At 38.8% G+C, this 14,401-nt stretch overlaps 1 protein-coding gene across 1 annotated transcript in view; it reads left to right on the top strand.

The window, feature by feature from the left end:
• The window catches only part of PPP4R2 (protein phosphatase 4 regulatory subunit 2), a 45,545-nt gene that overhangs the window by 21,208 nt on the left and 9,936 nt on the right, over positions 1-14,401 (top strand). The window contains exon 3 of the mRNA XM_030568811.1: positions 7,670-7,840. Within this exon, the coding sequence (XP_030424671.1) occupies positions 7,670-7,840 (171 nt within the window). The remainder of the gene's footprint in view (positions 1-7,669; positions 7,841-14,401) is intronic.

The following is a 14,401-nucleotide window of genomic DNA, read 5'->3' as shown; positions in this document are numbered from 1 at the left end:
TCCCTGGAGACAGCTCTGTCCGTCATTAGGGAATTTTTTCCAAAGAACCCCTGTAACATTTTGTGAACCCCCAGGGGTTCACAAACTTTCACAGGCCTTGGGTGGCAGGCCAGTCCTCTCCCACAGACAACCTGCCAACCTGAAACATTCTCACCAGTAACTGCACACCGCACCATAGTAACTCTAGCTCAGGAACCAATCCATACAACAAACCTCGATGCCAACTCTGCCCACATATCTACACCAAAAGGATAAATGGACACAAATCAGATATTGGGAATGGCAATATGCAAAAATCTGTAGGAGAACACTTCAACCTCCCTGGCCACACTATAGCAGACCTTAAGGTGGCCATCCTGCAGCAAAAAAACTTCAGGACTAGATTTCAAAGAGAAACCGCTGAGCTTCAGTTCATCTGCAAATTTGACACCATCAGCTCAGGATTAAACAAAGACTGTGAATGGCTTGCCAATTACAAAACCAGTTTCTCCTCCCTTGGTTTTCACACATCAGCTGCTAGAACAGGGCCTCATCCTCCCTGATTGAACTAACCTCGTTATCTCTAGCTTGCTTCTTGCTTGCATATATATACTTGCCCCTGGAAATTTCCACTACATGCATCCCACGAAGTGGGTATTCACCCACAAAAGCTCATGCTCCAAAATGTCTGTTAGTCTATAAGGTGCCACAGGATTCTTTGCTGCTTTTACAGATCCAGACTAACACGGCTACCCCTCTGATACTGAACCCCAGTTTGGGAACCACTGCATTAAAGCGTAGTTGTTTCCATGTTTGTTTATATTGCTGTACCATTTTAATACTTTAGTGTTCAATCCTTGGGTTGCATTAGCCATTATTATTGGGAGAAATGCTGCTTGTTACATATGTGCATCATATCTGGGGATTAACTTTTGTTCTTGTTATGCTGTCATTGGCATTAGATATATTGATAGAGGATGACCAAGCTATTCAAGCATTTTAAAATACATAGAATTTGGGTATTTTTTTAAGTCATAATTCAGCCTGTCAAAACTATAACATTCTGGACAGCCGCAAATATTTTTAAGGCCAGTTGATTTTTTCACCCCGTGTAGTGATTCTGAAAGTATTTGTACAATATTATCATAGGAATGTGATTTAAAACATTATATAATTACACATGTAAATAAACTGCCATTCAGGGTTCTTGATAAGTTGCTTGTATAATTCTCAAAGAATGAGGAGTACTTGTGGCACCTTAGAGACTGACAAATTTATTTGGGCATAAGTTTTCATGGGTTAAAACCCACTTCATCAGATGCATGCAGTGAAAAATACAGGAAGACAGACAGACAGACAGACACACACACCCACCCACCCACCCACCAACCAAAAAAATGGGTGTTGCCATAGCACATCACACGATCCATTGTCTACAGCCAAGCTCTAAGATACTACCGCATTTGCTCCAATCCCTCAGACAGAGACAAACACCTACAGGATCTCTATCAAGTGTTCTTAAAACTACAATACCCACCTGCTGAAGTGAAGAAACAGATTGACAGAGCCAGAAGAGTACCCAGAAGTCATCTACTCCAGCACAGGCCCAACAAAGAAAGTAACAGAACGCCACTAGCCATCACCTTCAGCCCCCAACTACAACTTCTGTAGCGTATCATCAAGGATCTACAACCTGTCCTGAAAGACCATCCCTCACTTTCACAGATCTAGGGAGACAGGCCAGTCCTTGCTTACAGACAGCGCCCCAACCTGAAGCAAATACCAGCAACCACACAACAAAAACTCTAACCCAGGAACCTATTCTTGCAACAAACCCTGTTCACAGAAGCATAGATTATTAGGGTTGCTGTTGCCAACTCTGTCCACACACCTATTCAAGGGACACCATCATAGGACCTAATCTTTTCAGCCACACCATCAGAGGCTCGTTCACCTGCACATCTACCAATGTGATAACCATCATGTGCCAGTAATGCTCCTCTGCCATGTACATTGGCCAAACTGGACAGTCTCTACACAAAAGAATAAATGGACACAAATCAGATGTCAAGAATTATGACCAGTCAGGGAACACTTCAGTCTCCCTCGTCACTCAATTACAGACCTAAAAGTCACTATTCTCCAACAAAAAAAACTTCAGAAACAGTTTGAAGAGGGCATTCTCAAGGTATTTTTGACACACTGTACAATGTTGCTTTACTACTTGAAACTCAAATCAGCTCATCTCCATTTTTTCCCTTTCTGATTACTATGCTGACTTCTTACAGGAATGCTTCAGGTGCTGAACATGACAAATGAAGAGCATTTGAGCTTTTGAAAAATAATAAACTTCACAGACATATCTGTGACATACCTTCTTTGATAGTCTCTTGTAAATGGATAGATCTTAAGGGTCTAACTTTCAAACTTTAGGTATGCAAAATGTATGTCTAACTTGTGCACATAACTTCCATCATTGAATTAATTTGACCTACAGATCAAGTGTATGTATGCAATTGACTAAGCTGGTTGATTGCATGTGAAAATTCTTCTATGTTCAGTGTTGGTATCTAGGAAAACCAAATTCACACCCTCAAACTTGTAAGTTAGACCATGAAAGTGAAGCTTGTGCTTTAGCTGCACCTGCTGGTTAAAGCTATTAAATAAGTTAGGCTTGAATGACGTGATAAAATGTTTTTTAAAAAGATTCAGTAAAGTTGTGTGTTCAGCAGTTCTTTGAAACAAGGAACTTATTTTGTCTGTAGTATTGCTGTCTAGATAAATGGTTTCCCTTTCAATGCCCACATGAGAAACTACTGTTCCCAACAGTCTGGAAATGACAGGTTTTCTGAATCTAATCCAATCTGTTAGTGACTTCTTGTCTTTTTTGTTACTAGTTGCTTTCCCCCTCTGCTGTCAGGAATGGGTTACTGCACTCAAGAGCCTTTGCCTCTGTGCCAGAATTTTTGTTTGCTTTTCCTCCTTCTCCCTTCAGCCTTCAGTTTTAATAGGGAGATACTCCTAGAAAGATTTGAGGGAATCTGGGGATGTCTTGTCTATAGCTTTTATAGCGATTGATCTTTCTCTACACCGGGCTCCACTTCAAAGGGGCTTCCACTCCTGGCTCAGTTCTGTGAGCCTGCAGTAGCTCAGTGGAAAAGAATTTGTAGCTGCTAGAGGCTGTTTTTCCTGGGCCAAGACTTGGCATTTCTTGGTACATAAAATCATCTTTCTTCTGCAGCTTAATCTGAATATGGCGAAAGAGTAGTGAACAGGTTAATCAGATGGGAAATCTCTGGAAAAGAATAGACTCTGAATGGTGCAGTCTGGAAGGGAAGAATTCCAGTTAAATCTGGAGAAGATCAAGTTCTCTTTGGTCCAAAAGATCAACTTCTCAGCCAAGATTGCTAAACAGAAACATCTTAATCGTGGTAAATGAAGTGATAATTCTTGATGATGGTTTTATGGAAATGAAAATTAGTAGTATCATAAGACTGAATTTTCCTCCATGACCAAGCAGCTGTGAGCTGTATAATTTCATCTTGAACATGCTTTCCACTATCTGCTTCTGTTTCATCCAAAATTTTGCAAGATCCTATAGACATTTAAAATGAGAACAGGGATTCTAAGAGCATAGCGTGTGATGTTATCATGTGCCTCGTCTGCTCTGTGGACTTAACAGAGTTGTTGTTGGTCCTTATCAGTCTATTGCAGGAGCACCCTCCAAGTGTACCACTGCCTAGATAAACTGCTCCTTAAAGTTCAAATGGCAGCTCTTCAACAGGATTATCTAAATTCCAGTGTTGTCTAGTGTTCAAATCACAGTATTAGTGATCAGGAAATTTAGGTTCTATTCCTAGTTGTACCAATGACCTGCGTGCCTCTTGGACCAATTACTTAGCTTTGCTTGTTCTTCAGTCTGTAAAACGGGAACACTACTTTCTGCTTGACAGGTCTTTTGTCAAATGTTTTGAGATCTTGGATGGAAGATGCTGTTGAAACTGAAATCAGCATTATAGCCTGGAGAAGTACTGTGTATTAAAGTAACTTAAAAATAAACTAAAACCAAGTAGATTTCAGATTCAACTTGTAGGGATAACTTCTGCCTTGTGCTTTGAAAATGTGATTCACATATGCCTAGGTGGCACCCGTATTTTCTGTGGTTTCAGGCATTTTAAAATGACACAGGGCACTCTTTTCAACCCTCAGGACAATAGACCTCCAACTATAAACCTTCATACTAGTAGTACATATTAGGCCACATGGATCTGATATCTGTCTACAAATAATTGAGAACCAACGATATTGTGTGAAAGGATAAGTAGTATTTACGAAGAAATAATAAATTGAATGAAAATGAATAAGGGAAAATTAACCTAGGTTGGAAGTAAGGGGAAAAATCCTTAATGGATCTGTGAAATCTTTAGTGCAATATTGGAATCTACTTTTATGGGCTAATGTTCTATAAGGTGTAATCCAGCACTGACTGGCATGGAGGTGATTTAGTGGGTTTCTTCTCTCTGAGTTCTGAGATTTGTTCACTTATTTGCTATTTATTTTGACATCTTCTGTCTCTTTGAGTCTGTCATGGTTACAGTTTTGCAGAATCTGATGCTAGCATTGAGGGTTAAACTAAATTTAAAAAAAAGCTAAAAATATAATACATTGCTTTAGTATTATGTAGCTAATTAGAGTGGTAACCACAAACAATTATTCTGTTCAGTTTATCTATGCCTTGTCATTTTGGGATTTTCTGTTTTTCCCCTTCTTTCTGCCCATTTATCTCTGCCCTCATGTTTTTGGTATAGATCTTTCTCAAGCCCACATTTTGTTCTTTTTTAGTTAAGTTTCAATCCTCCCTTCTTTCTTTTTTTGGGGTGAGGGGTAAAGTGTATTTCAAAGTATGTCACTCACCTTTAAATTCAGTTTAGCCCCTCTGTTATATTTTAAATAAAAGAACCACACATTATTTCAAACTTGAATGTTGTTGCACCTCCATTTTTTTTTGCCCCAGTCATATGTTTTTAAAAGACCAATGCCTCATATCTGAATCTCTTTTGAGAGGGGAGCTTGAATTATATTCTCCCCTCTTCAAGCCCCTGCCCTCTTTAGCCCTATATTTACTTTATCTTAATCTTCAAGGACAAAAGGGAAATTATGTGAAATCCTTTTTCCAGCTGAAGAGGGCTAAATGTGACTTCATCAATTATCTAGAATCCTATAAACTACACCAGTAGGAGTTGATTGAAATGTATTAAGATAACAAATAAATCAGTTTCACAATTCTACCTGCAATGCTGAGGAAGTGCTGTGATGTGAAAATGCCCCAAACTTTTCTTTGCAGTGTTGGTTCTATGTAGTGATCAGTATAGAGAAGTATCAGAGGGGTAGCTGTGTTAGTCTGGATCTGTAAAAAGCAACACTGATGAAGTGGGTATTTACTCACGAAAGCTTATGCTCCAAAACATCTGTTAGTCTTAAAGGTGCCACAGGACTCAATGTAGAGAAGCTTATTCAGAACCTGCCCATAATATCTGTAATAGTTTTCTGACCCATCCTTTTCTATTTTTTTGACAAACTCCAATACATGGAAATTATTTTAATTGGCATCAAATTTAGAGATTGAAGTTATATGGTAAATTGCACTTCAAAAGATTCTCTATAAAAGTTGTTTAAAATAATTGTGTAAGTTTAAAAATGACTTTTATAAACATGTTTTACATCTGAATCTTTAAGCACTGACAAGTCTGGGAGACAGATGAGTTAAGGCACCAAAAAAAAGTATCTGATTTGTTGTAAAGTTCTCCTTTCACAAATTAATATGGAAGCATGTAACTTAAGCCTATTCTAAAGACACACTGAAGACCAATAACTATATAAGAGAATAGTTATAGTATGCACATCTTTTAGGTTAGCACAATTCTAGCCTTTTAGCCATAGTCCTATCTTACCGCCAATACCTTGCCAGAGACGTTGTAGACTAGAGGGCGGAATGGATAGTATCTTGTGTTAGGCAAAAAGGTGAAGGCAAAAATACTGTGCACACCAAGGTGGCCATTTGGAAGTAAAAGATAAATATATCCCAGCTCAGCACAAATAGGAAATATTTACTCCCTTATTATATAGGGCCATGCTCCATTTTAAATTGAAGTCTATAAGACTCATATAAATTTTAAATTTGAATAAAGGAAATTGTGTGCTTTTCTAGAAGCTAGGTTGTCTAAGTTGGTTTGAATGTATATTATGTCTCTAAACTCTAAATATTCCTCAAGTGGTTTCTTACACAGGTGCTCGAGTGATTCTTCTGTTTTAATCTTCCACATGAATTACATTATTATTGTAGATATCTATATGAATTAAATATGGACCAAAAATAACATTGTTCCATATTTATTAGTGGTAAGAAGCATCTGGAAGAAAGAAGAGTGCTTAATCTCCCCACTCCCTGCAAACCTTCCCACCTACCTCATTTCTTGAACACTGTGGACAACACCCCCATTCTGCCTTTCACTCTTGGCCCTCACATCCAGGCTATACTTAAAATCTTACTAATTCTTTCTGCACCACATCTATAAGATAGGGCCTTTGTTATCTACTCGAACAGCTGAAAGTCTCGTCTAGGCTTTCATCTCACACCTTGATTACTGCAATATCCTTCGCTCTGACAAATGAAACATTGCCCTGCTCATACCTATTCAGAATGCTACTGCAAAGATCATTTCCCTAGTCTCTTGCTTTGATGCCGTCACTTCCCTCTTTGAATCTCTGTACTGGCTGCAGTCTCATTTAACATCAAACATAAGTTGATTGTATTCACTTTCAAGACCTTTCACAGTGAACCCCCACCCTACCTATCATCTCGTTCACTATCTGAGAGTTGGTGCTTATCTCTGATCAATCCATGATGCCAGCTGCCACTGCCCACATATTTAAAATTTCAAACAAGCATACGCATGCTTTCTCCTATGCTGCCCATGGGAGGTGCTTCCTGTAAACATCTGCAAAGCTATCTCATTATTAAGGTTATGTTTTAGTCACGGATACTTTTAGTAAAAGTCACGGACAGGTCACGGGCAATAAACAAAAATTCATGGCCCGTGACCTGTCCATGACTTTACTATATACCCCTGGCTAAAACATAGTGAGCTCCTTGGGACAGGAACTTTTTTTTTGTGTTCTGTTTGTACTGCATCTCGCACAATGGGGTCCTAGTCCATGCATAGGGCTCCTAGGCCTACTATAATGGGAATAATAATTAGGATTGCTGACCTTAAGTGTTGTACAAATATAGAATAAAATTATCCGTATTATGAAGAGCTGACAATATTAACTGTCAGTAACTAAGTTGCACAACTGAAGAATAAGTTTATGTTCAGCTCTTCTTCAGGACTGCAAAAGAGCTTTTGTAAAATTTCATATCTAAATTTATGTACGAAAGTGGTGTTGACAGCCTTCTCGTTGAAGATAAAATGTTTAATTTTGTCCTGTCTACTGTCCTTGGAATAGTCTTCTAAAATGTCTCACCATTGGCTACAGTAAACTATTTGTTGCTTAAAAATATTAAATCTTTGAACTACCTGGTTATAAAAATACATGCTTTTCTAAGATTTTTGCTTTGATCTAAACAAAATTATAATATGGATATTTTTCATGTGTCTTAAGTCGCTTGTTTTTTTTACCTTGAATTTAGGATTCAGTGGTCTCAGTTTAAAGGCTATTTTATTTTCAAACTGGAGAAAGTGATGGATGACTTCAGAACCTCTGCACCTGAACCAAGAGGCCCCCCTAATCCCAATGTGGAATATATTCCCTTTGAGGAGATGAAGGAACGAATCCTGAAAATTGTCACCGGATTTAATGGGTATGTAATTTTTAACCAAATCTCATTTGTTTTTGAACAATTTTTTTTCTCAAGGCTAGGCAATGTATCATCCCTTCATAGATGACCTCTTGAGGTCCCTTCCAGTCTTACTGTGATTTACTTCCACATGTTTGTTCTGCTCAACGCTTGCCATAGACAATTTCACCTGCAAATAAATCAGTACCTATCAATTTAAACATATTTTATTGTGATCTTTTAAAAACCCAAAGTCCGAAATCTGTCTTTTAATAATCACTCTAATATCTTGTGACATTTGTTAGTGTCTTCAGTTGTTTTAAAATCTCTGGTTCCATTTTTCTTTAATGGCCATTGTTCATACCATTCAAAAAGTATACATAGAGGGGCATTTTGATAGAAATAGGTACTAAAAATCAGATTTATTTTAACCCATTTTTAGGTACTTAGGTTTTTATGAACTGTAACCATTCAGTGTTTGTCCCTTTAAGTTGCATGTTGCAGTTTGGCAGCTCATTGAGAACAATGAATTCTGTGACAAACAGTGCAACAAAGAGACAGTGTATCTACTATGACTTGTTAAACTACAGATTCAGATTTGCAGGTCAAAAAAACAAGCGTGTGTTTACTGGTTGTTCCAGTATACTTTTAGCATTTGAAAGATTACTTGTTTGTTTCTCTAGACTACAAAGTGTATTCTTTCTTGTTGCTTATTGCTTTTGTAAAAGGACTTTGCTGACTTTTGTTTTATTTAAATAAAGCTCTTGTTTTTCATGGGCGTCTACTCTTTTATTTGCTATTTCTTTGTAATGGCTTGATAGCACTTTCTTGAGCTTAAACTCAGTCACAAATTTATTATAATTAGTGTTCTGTTCATTTGCACCAACCACTTATCTGATGTATTTTCAGCTTATCAGCAAATGGACATGTTGGAGCCTTCCTCATGTTACTTCTGAGAATGCTAACTTTAAAAGACTGATGACTCTTCTTGAGATTCATATGCTGGAGTTAAATCAATGGTTCTTACCACAGTTCTCTAAGACTGACATTATTTAAAACATGGATTGTGCTTCAGAATTGACTCTGTCGAAATAAATGGTTTTTTGCGTGTTGAAAGTTTCAGGTACTTTCACATTCAAATTTCTGACTTAAGTGCGATGCCAAGAATTTCTCCATGAAACCTACAAATGGTAACATGATTTCTTACGTTCTGCTGGCTAGTATTAATGGTAGCCTACTTTAAGGAAGTAAAAACTTGTCCTAATGTCTTGGCTTTTTGTTCTGTTATTTCAAAGCTGTGTTTTGCTTATGTTGCATAGCTTACCTAAACTTGTAAACCACTCAGAGGAGATGAATAGCTAGGCAGTCACCACATCATATAGTTCCAAGGTGCACATGACAAAACTTCTAGATGTCTGAACCTTTTACACTATTTAAATACTGTGACGACAAAGCAGACTTTTAAAAAAAATTACTGTAACACTAAGGAAAAACTCCAAACACTTTCCTCATGTCTTATTTAAAAGTGGAAACCAGCTACTATCACCAGTTGGAAAAACCAGACGCCGTATAATAATTGCCTTTAAACAAAGGCTAAAATTCAAAACTTTTCACAGCCAGGAATGAAATAATCCATGTAGCAACTCATATATAACTTTGTTATAATGAGGCTATGATTCTTGTTGAGTAATCACAGTCCAATGATGTGTATCTAAAGCAACATATAACTCGGACAGGCTGCAGTTTGTACAATCTGATACCTTATATGCTCATCGCTGTCAGTTAATTTAAACTGATTCAGTTGAACAAATTCAAGACCAGTTCTACACTCAGGCCTGTATTACAACAGCAATACATACAGTTCAAAGGCTTAAAGATATGGTATATGTATCCTGCTCCATAAAGCCCATGATTCTGATAAAGTCCATGACAATGAAGACCTTAGCAATGTACTATAAGTTTCTGTTGGCAAAGTAAAAAATAACACTTAAGTTACTAGAGTTGTTTCATAAAATACATGTGAATTTTTTGATAATGTGATGTTAGACACTAGAATGTAAATAAAACTCAATTCTGTGTCCTCAGGTTTATCAGTCTCTATCGTTGAGCTATCCTTTCGTGCTCCTGACAACCAGGCAGCAGCAACCAGTCAGATGAAGATTTCATATCACATCACCACTACACCACCAGTATGTTCTTGCCTCTGTCAGGCTGTCCTACAGACACCACTTCTCTTTTTAACAATATAGGTTTTTTTCCTCCCTCATTGGGATAATGGAGCCTCTATTTTATCTATAGCATTGCTATCCACTTAATGAGCTCCTTTGAAATCTTGACTCCAGAGAGCACCAGTTGCTTCAGAGCAGTTATTTTCAGGCCTTTTACTCTTTTAGTTCATGGATCTTCTTATTCAGATCATTGCAGGGTAGCCTAACAGAAAATGTGGACGCTTGCTGTGACCCTGACCTAACAGGTTTTCCTGGCCTTGGTTCCAGGAAGCATAAGATAGGAAGAAAAAGGGCACGTTTAATCTTTCCTCTTCATCTGTAAACGAAGACATCATACAAAAGCAGTTACTAAGAGATGATATTGCTTTCTCTGGGTAATCAGTGACTTTGGCTGAAATGACTTTGACAGATAGAATAGGTATGCTTTTTCTTTCTGGTGGCTGCATAGTGACATAGCAGTGCTTGTTTAAACCCACAATGTCAGATGGATACAAATTGATATTTTATGGGGATAGGGTCAGATTCTCATGCCACATTTAAGAAACTTATATGTCAAAATGATTCTTAAGATATTTCCCATGTCCCTTTTTTAGTAAACTGTGACTACTTCCAAAACTTAACTTCTGGAGGTATATGGATTATGGAAAACTCTTTACAACAAGAAGTAAACTCTTCTGGGGCTAATTTTCAGATGTGGTCCTTGCACTCTTGCTAGTCTGAGTTAGTTTCTGGCTTTTCAGCACCACTTCCAACACACTGGTGGAGATATGCTGTCTTTTTTTTTTTTTTTTTTTAAAATAGAGATAAGCTTCCTTAATCTTTTTTGATATTTTTGGATGGGTACTGGTCCTCGGTTGTAGGGTGACCAGACATCCCGATATTTACTTGTTTGTCCTTCGTCCCGACCAATGTTCGGTCGGGACGCGAATGGTCCCGATATTTTGCCCTCTGGCGCACAGGCTTGCACCGCCCTGGCCCGACTCTGCCCCTGCCTCCCTCCCCCATTGGATCCCTCCCCAGATCCCTGCCCTGGTCCAACCTCTTCCCCAAGCAAGCCACATTCCTCCTCACCCCTCCCTCCTAGGCTTGCGCTAATCAGTTATATGGCGGTGCAAGCGTTGGAGGGAGGGAGGAGAAGCAGAATGCAGCAGCCAGCTCGGGACGTAGAGGCAGAGTGAAGGCGAGCGAGGGTAGGGGGGTGGGGCCTGGAGCTGGTGGGTGCTCAGCCCCCACCAATTTTTCCTATACTCCAGTGGTTCTTGCTTTTGTCCTCCCTGCTCCGGCATCCCGATATTTCACGTCTCTCATCTAGTCTCCCTGTCTCAGTTGTGATTATTGTGTTAGGAGGACTTCTTGTTTGGGTACTTCAGAGAAATATTCATGTGTAGAATATACAAACTTTTTCTTTGCTCACCTTAGTCATGTGACCAACCAAAGGCGTTTCTCCACGTCTTCTCTTCAGTCTCTTTTTGCTTAACACACTGCAGCATGGCTGTTGTGATCAGGCTGTCTTTACAGTGCTCTGACCAATGGCAATGGGAAGTGCAGTTCTGATCACTTTCACTTGATTATGGAATTCCTAATCCCTTTGCTCACTGAAGAAATCTTTGGCCTTATCATGCAGTTTGTACACAGATTTAACTAAGAGTTTAGAAACGTATTTAGTACTGTAGGTGCAACTCCCTCAGTACACTCACTTTTAAATTTGTTTGAATGTCCAGGCACAAAGTTGCACTTATTTTAATTAAGTTGGTTTAAAGCCACACCTTTAATTTCTATAGTATGTACTTGTATACGACTTTTACATACTTCACTATAGCTGAGATCATTGCCTCTGGAAGTCGGCTAATTAAAAAAGTCAACAAAGTAACTCGATGTAAGTTTATTGTAAAGACATACTGTGATGCATGGTGCCATCTACTACACATTAAACAAAGTTGACTATTTTGTAGATGCTGTAAAGGAAACAGCGTTGCTGTTGGCCAGAACACAGATTATAGTGTAGGTTAAAATAAACAATTAAACATACAATTTACTTTGAAACTGCAAATCTTACATTTTATGGGGATTGATATCACCTAAATAAGCTGAATCCCACTGAGTTTCATAAACTACTTCATGTATGTTAGTCTTTCAAATTGTATTCCAAACATCCAATACCTATTAATTTATTTTTAACGAGACTGGACACTTTCACTTTTTTTACCTGCTACTCCTTAAACTATAGGTCTGTGTAAAATGGATGTTTAAGCAGACAGGTAATTTAAATTTACTGTTTAAAGATTAGCTGTTACAGCTTTGATAGTATACTACTGTCCTGTCCCTGCTGACAGCCCCAAAAAGTGCCCAACAAATGAGCAGCAGTTATATCTTTATCAGCTATGCATGTGATTTAGATTTGCAGCACATATATGGGTGAGTTCACAAATCAATTAAATCCTCCTGCACACTTACCAAGATTGGGGGAGAGAGTGAGTGAAACTACCAACAAGGGGAGCAAATTGAAGAATCTGTGCATGGCAGAGGTTTTCTGGTTTGGCATTTCTGAGTAAAGTCACTAAATACCTTGGCCAAAACTTTCTGAAACACGAGGTATAAATTAATCCATAGCAAAGATGTTCTAAGCGGTATTAACAGGAAGTGAACCCTCACAGTCTCAAGGACGTTCTCATTGAGTGAATTGAACCAAAAGGAATACATGAGCTCATTTTAGTCAAACTTTTTAGGGAACCAAATTAGAAAAAACAGTCAAAATATAATTTTGGTCAGTGCTAGGCAGATGAGGGGTCAAACACCTGGTGGACAAATAAAATATGCCTGCCATAACATTCACTAAATTCCTACCTTTCAACTTACTTTTTTGATACAAAGGAATTTACAGTGAAGGTCTGTTCTGGGAATATTCTTGTCCTCTTGTTTTATTGCTCCTGTCGCAAGCCGTACATGCATTTAATTCTCTGCCATTTGAAGGAGCTATGTACTGACCCACAAAGATTAGCTTGTCAGACTGACTCTTTGTTCTTCAGGAGTGAAATAAAGATGAGATTCTGTCATGGTTTAGGTGTATGATAATGATAAATATTGATTAATCCACAGTACAGCTGGTATACCGTCTCTGAGGTATTTCGCATGTGCAAAACACATTAAAATGGGTGATATTTAGTCTGGTACAATGTCTCCTTGTTTATAGGAAAAACACTGGCCCTTAAGGGCTTTCCAATAGAATTAATGCCAGTAACCATTCTCACTGGTTGAAAATAGTTCCTCCTAACTAAGATGGCATATTCTTGATGAAAAATAAGATCAGTGTATGTTTGAACAAAATCCGTGTTTTATTTAATGAAGTTGGCATAAAATGTGCTCTTCTAGCTTGTTGAGTGACTTACTCATTGCAAACTTGATTCATTTATATTTTTTTAATAAAAATTAGTAGTCTAATTTCTAAGTAACACAGTTGTAACAGTTCTGTAGCAGGGATGGAATCGTGTTGAGTGTGCATATAAACTATTTTGGTGTAATTTTCTTAATTGCCTACATATTGTGACAAGGTCAGGCTAGATGGCTACAGGAGAGTGTTCCTGTTGGTGCCCACTGCTGAAGGACCTCCCCCAGCCTAAGGGGAGGATCCAGATATCTGTGATACCAATGCAGGAGCATGTTAGAAGGCAGATATATTAGTCCCAGATTAAGTAGATCCTTTTCCCTGGGTAAAGTAACAGGGGCAGTTCCAGAACAAGCAGAAACTTGCTGGAACCAATTAAGGCAGACAGGCTAATTAGGACGCCTGGAGCGAATTAAGAAGAAACTGCTAGAATTAATTAGGATAGGCTGGCTGATCAGGGCACCAGAGTTTAAAAAGAACCTCACTTCAGTTTGTAGCGTGCATGCGAGGAGCTTGGAGCAAGAGGCACTAGGAGTGGAGAGCGGGAAGGCATGTTGCTGGAGGATTGAAGAGTAAAAGCATTATCAGACACTGAGAAAGGTCCTGTGGTGAGGATAAAGAAGGTGTTGGGAGGAGGCCATGAGAAAGTAGCCCAGGGAGTTGTAGCGGTCATGCAGCTTCTCCAGGAGGCACTCTAGACAGCTGCAGTCCAGAGGGCCCTGGGCTGGAACCCGGAGTAGAGGGCAGGCCGGGTTTCCCCCCAAACCTCCCAACTCCTGATCAGACATGAGGAATTGACCTGGACTGTGGGTACCAGAGGGGAAGGTCTCTGGGTTGTTCCCTCACCCACATAGTGAATCTCTGAGGCGAACAAATCCACCAATAAGCAAGCGCAGGACCCACCAGGGAGGAACTTCTGTTACAATATATAATTCTTATTCTTCACGTTGTACTAAGCACTTTGTGTTCCAAGTG

This window comes from Gopherus evgoodei, chromosome 7 (genome assembly GCF_007399415.2).
Source record: "Gopherus evgoodei ecotype Sinaloan lineage chromosome 7, rGopEvg1_v1.p, whole genome shotgun sequence".
NCBI classification, from domain to species: Eukaryota; Metazoa; Chordata; order Testudines; family Testudinidae; genus Gopherus; species Gopherus evgoodei.
Note: the sequence above shows the minus strand (reverse complement) of the source record. Positions and strands in the feature narration are given on the sequence as shown.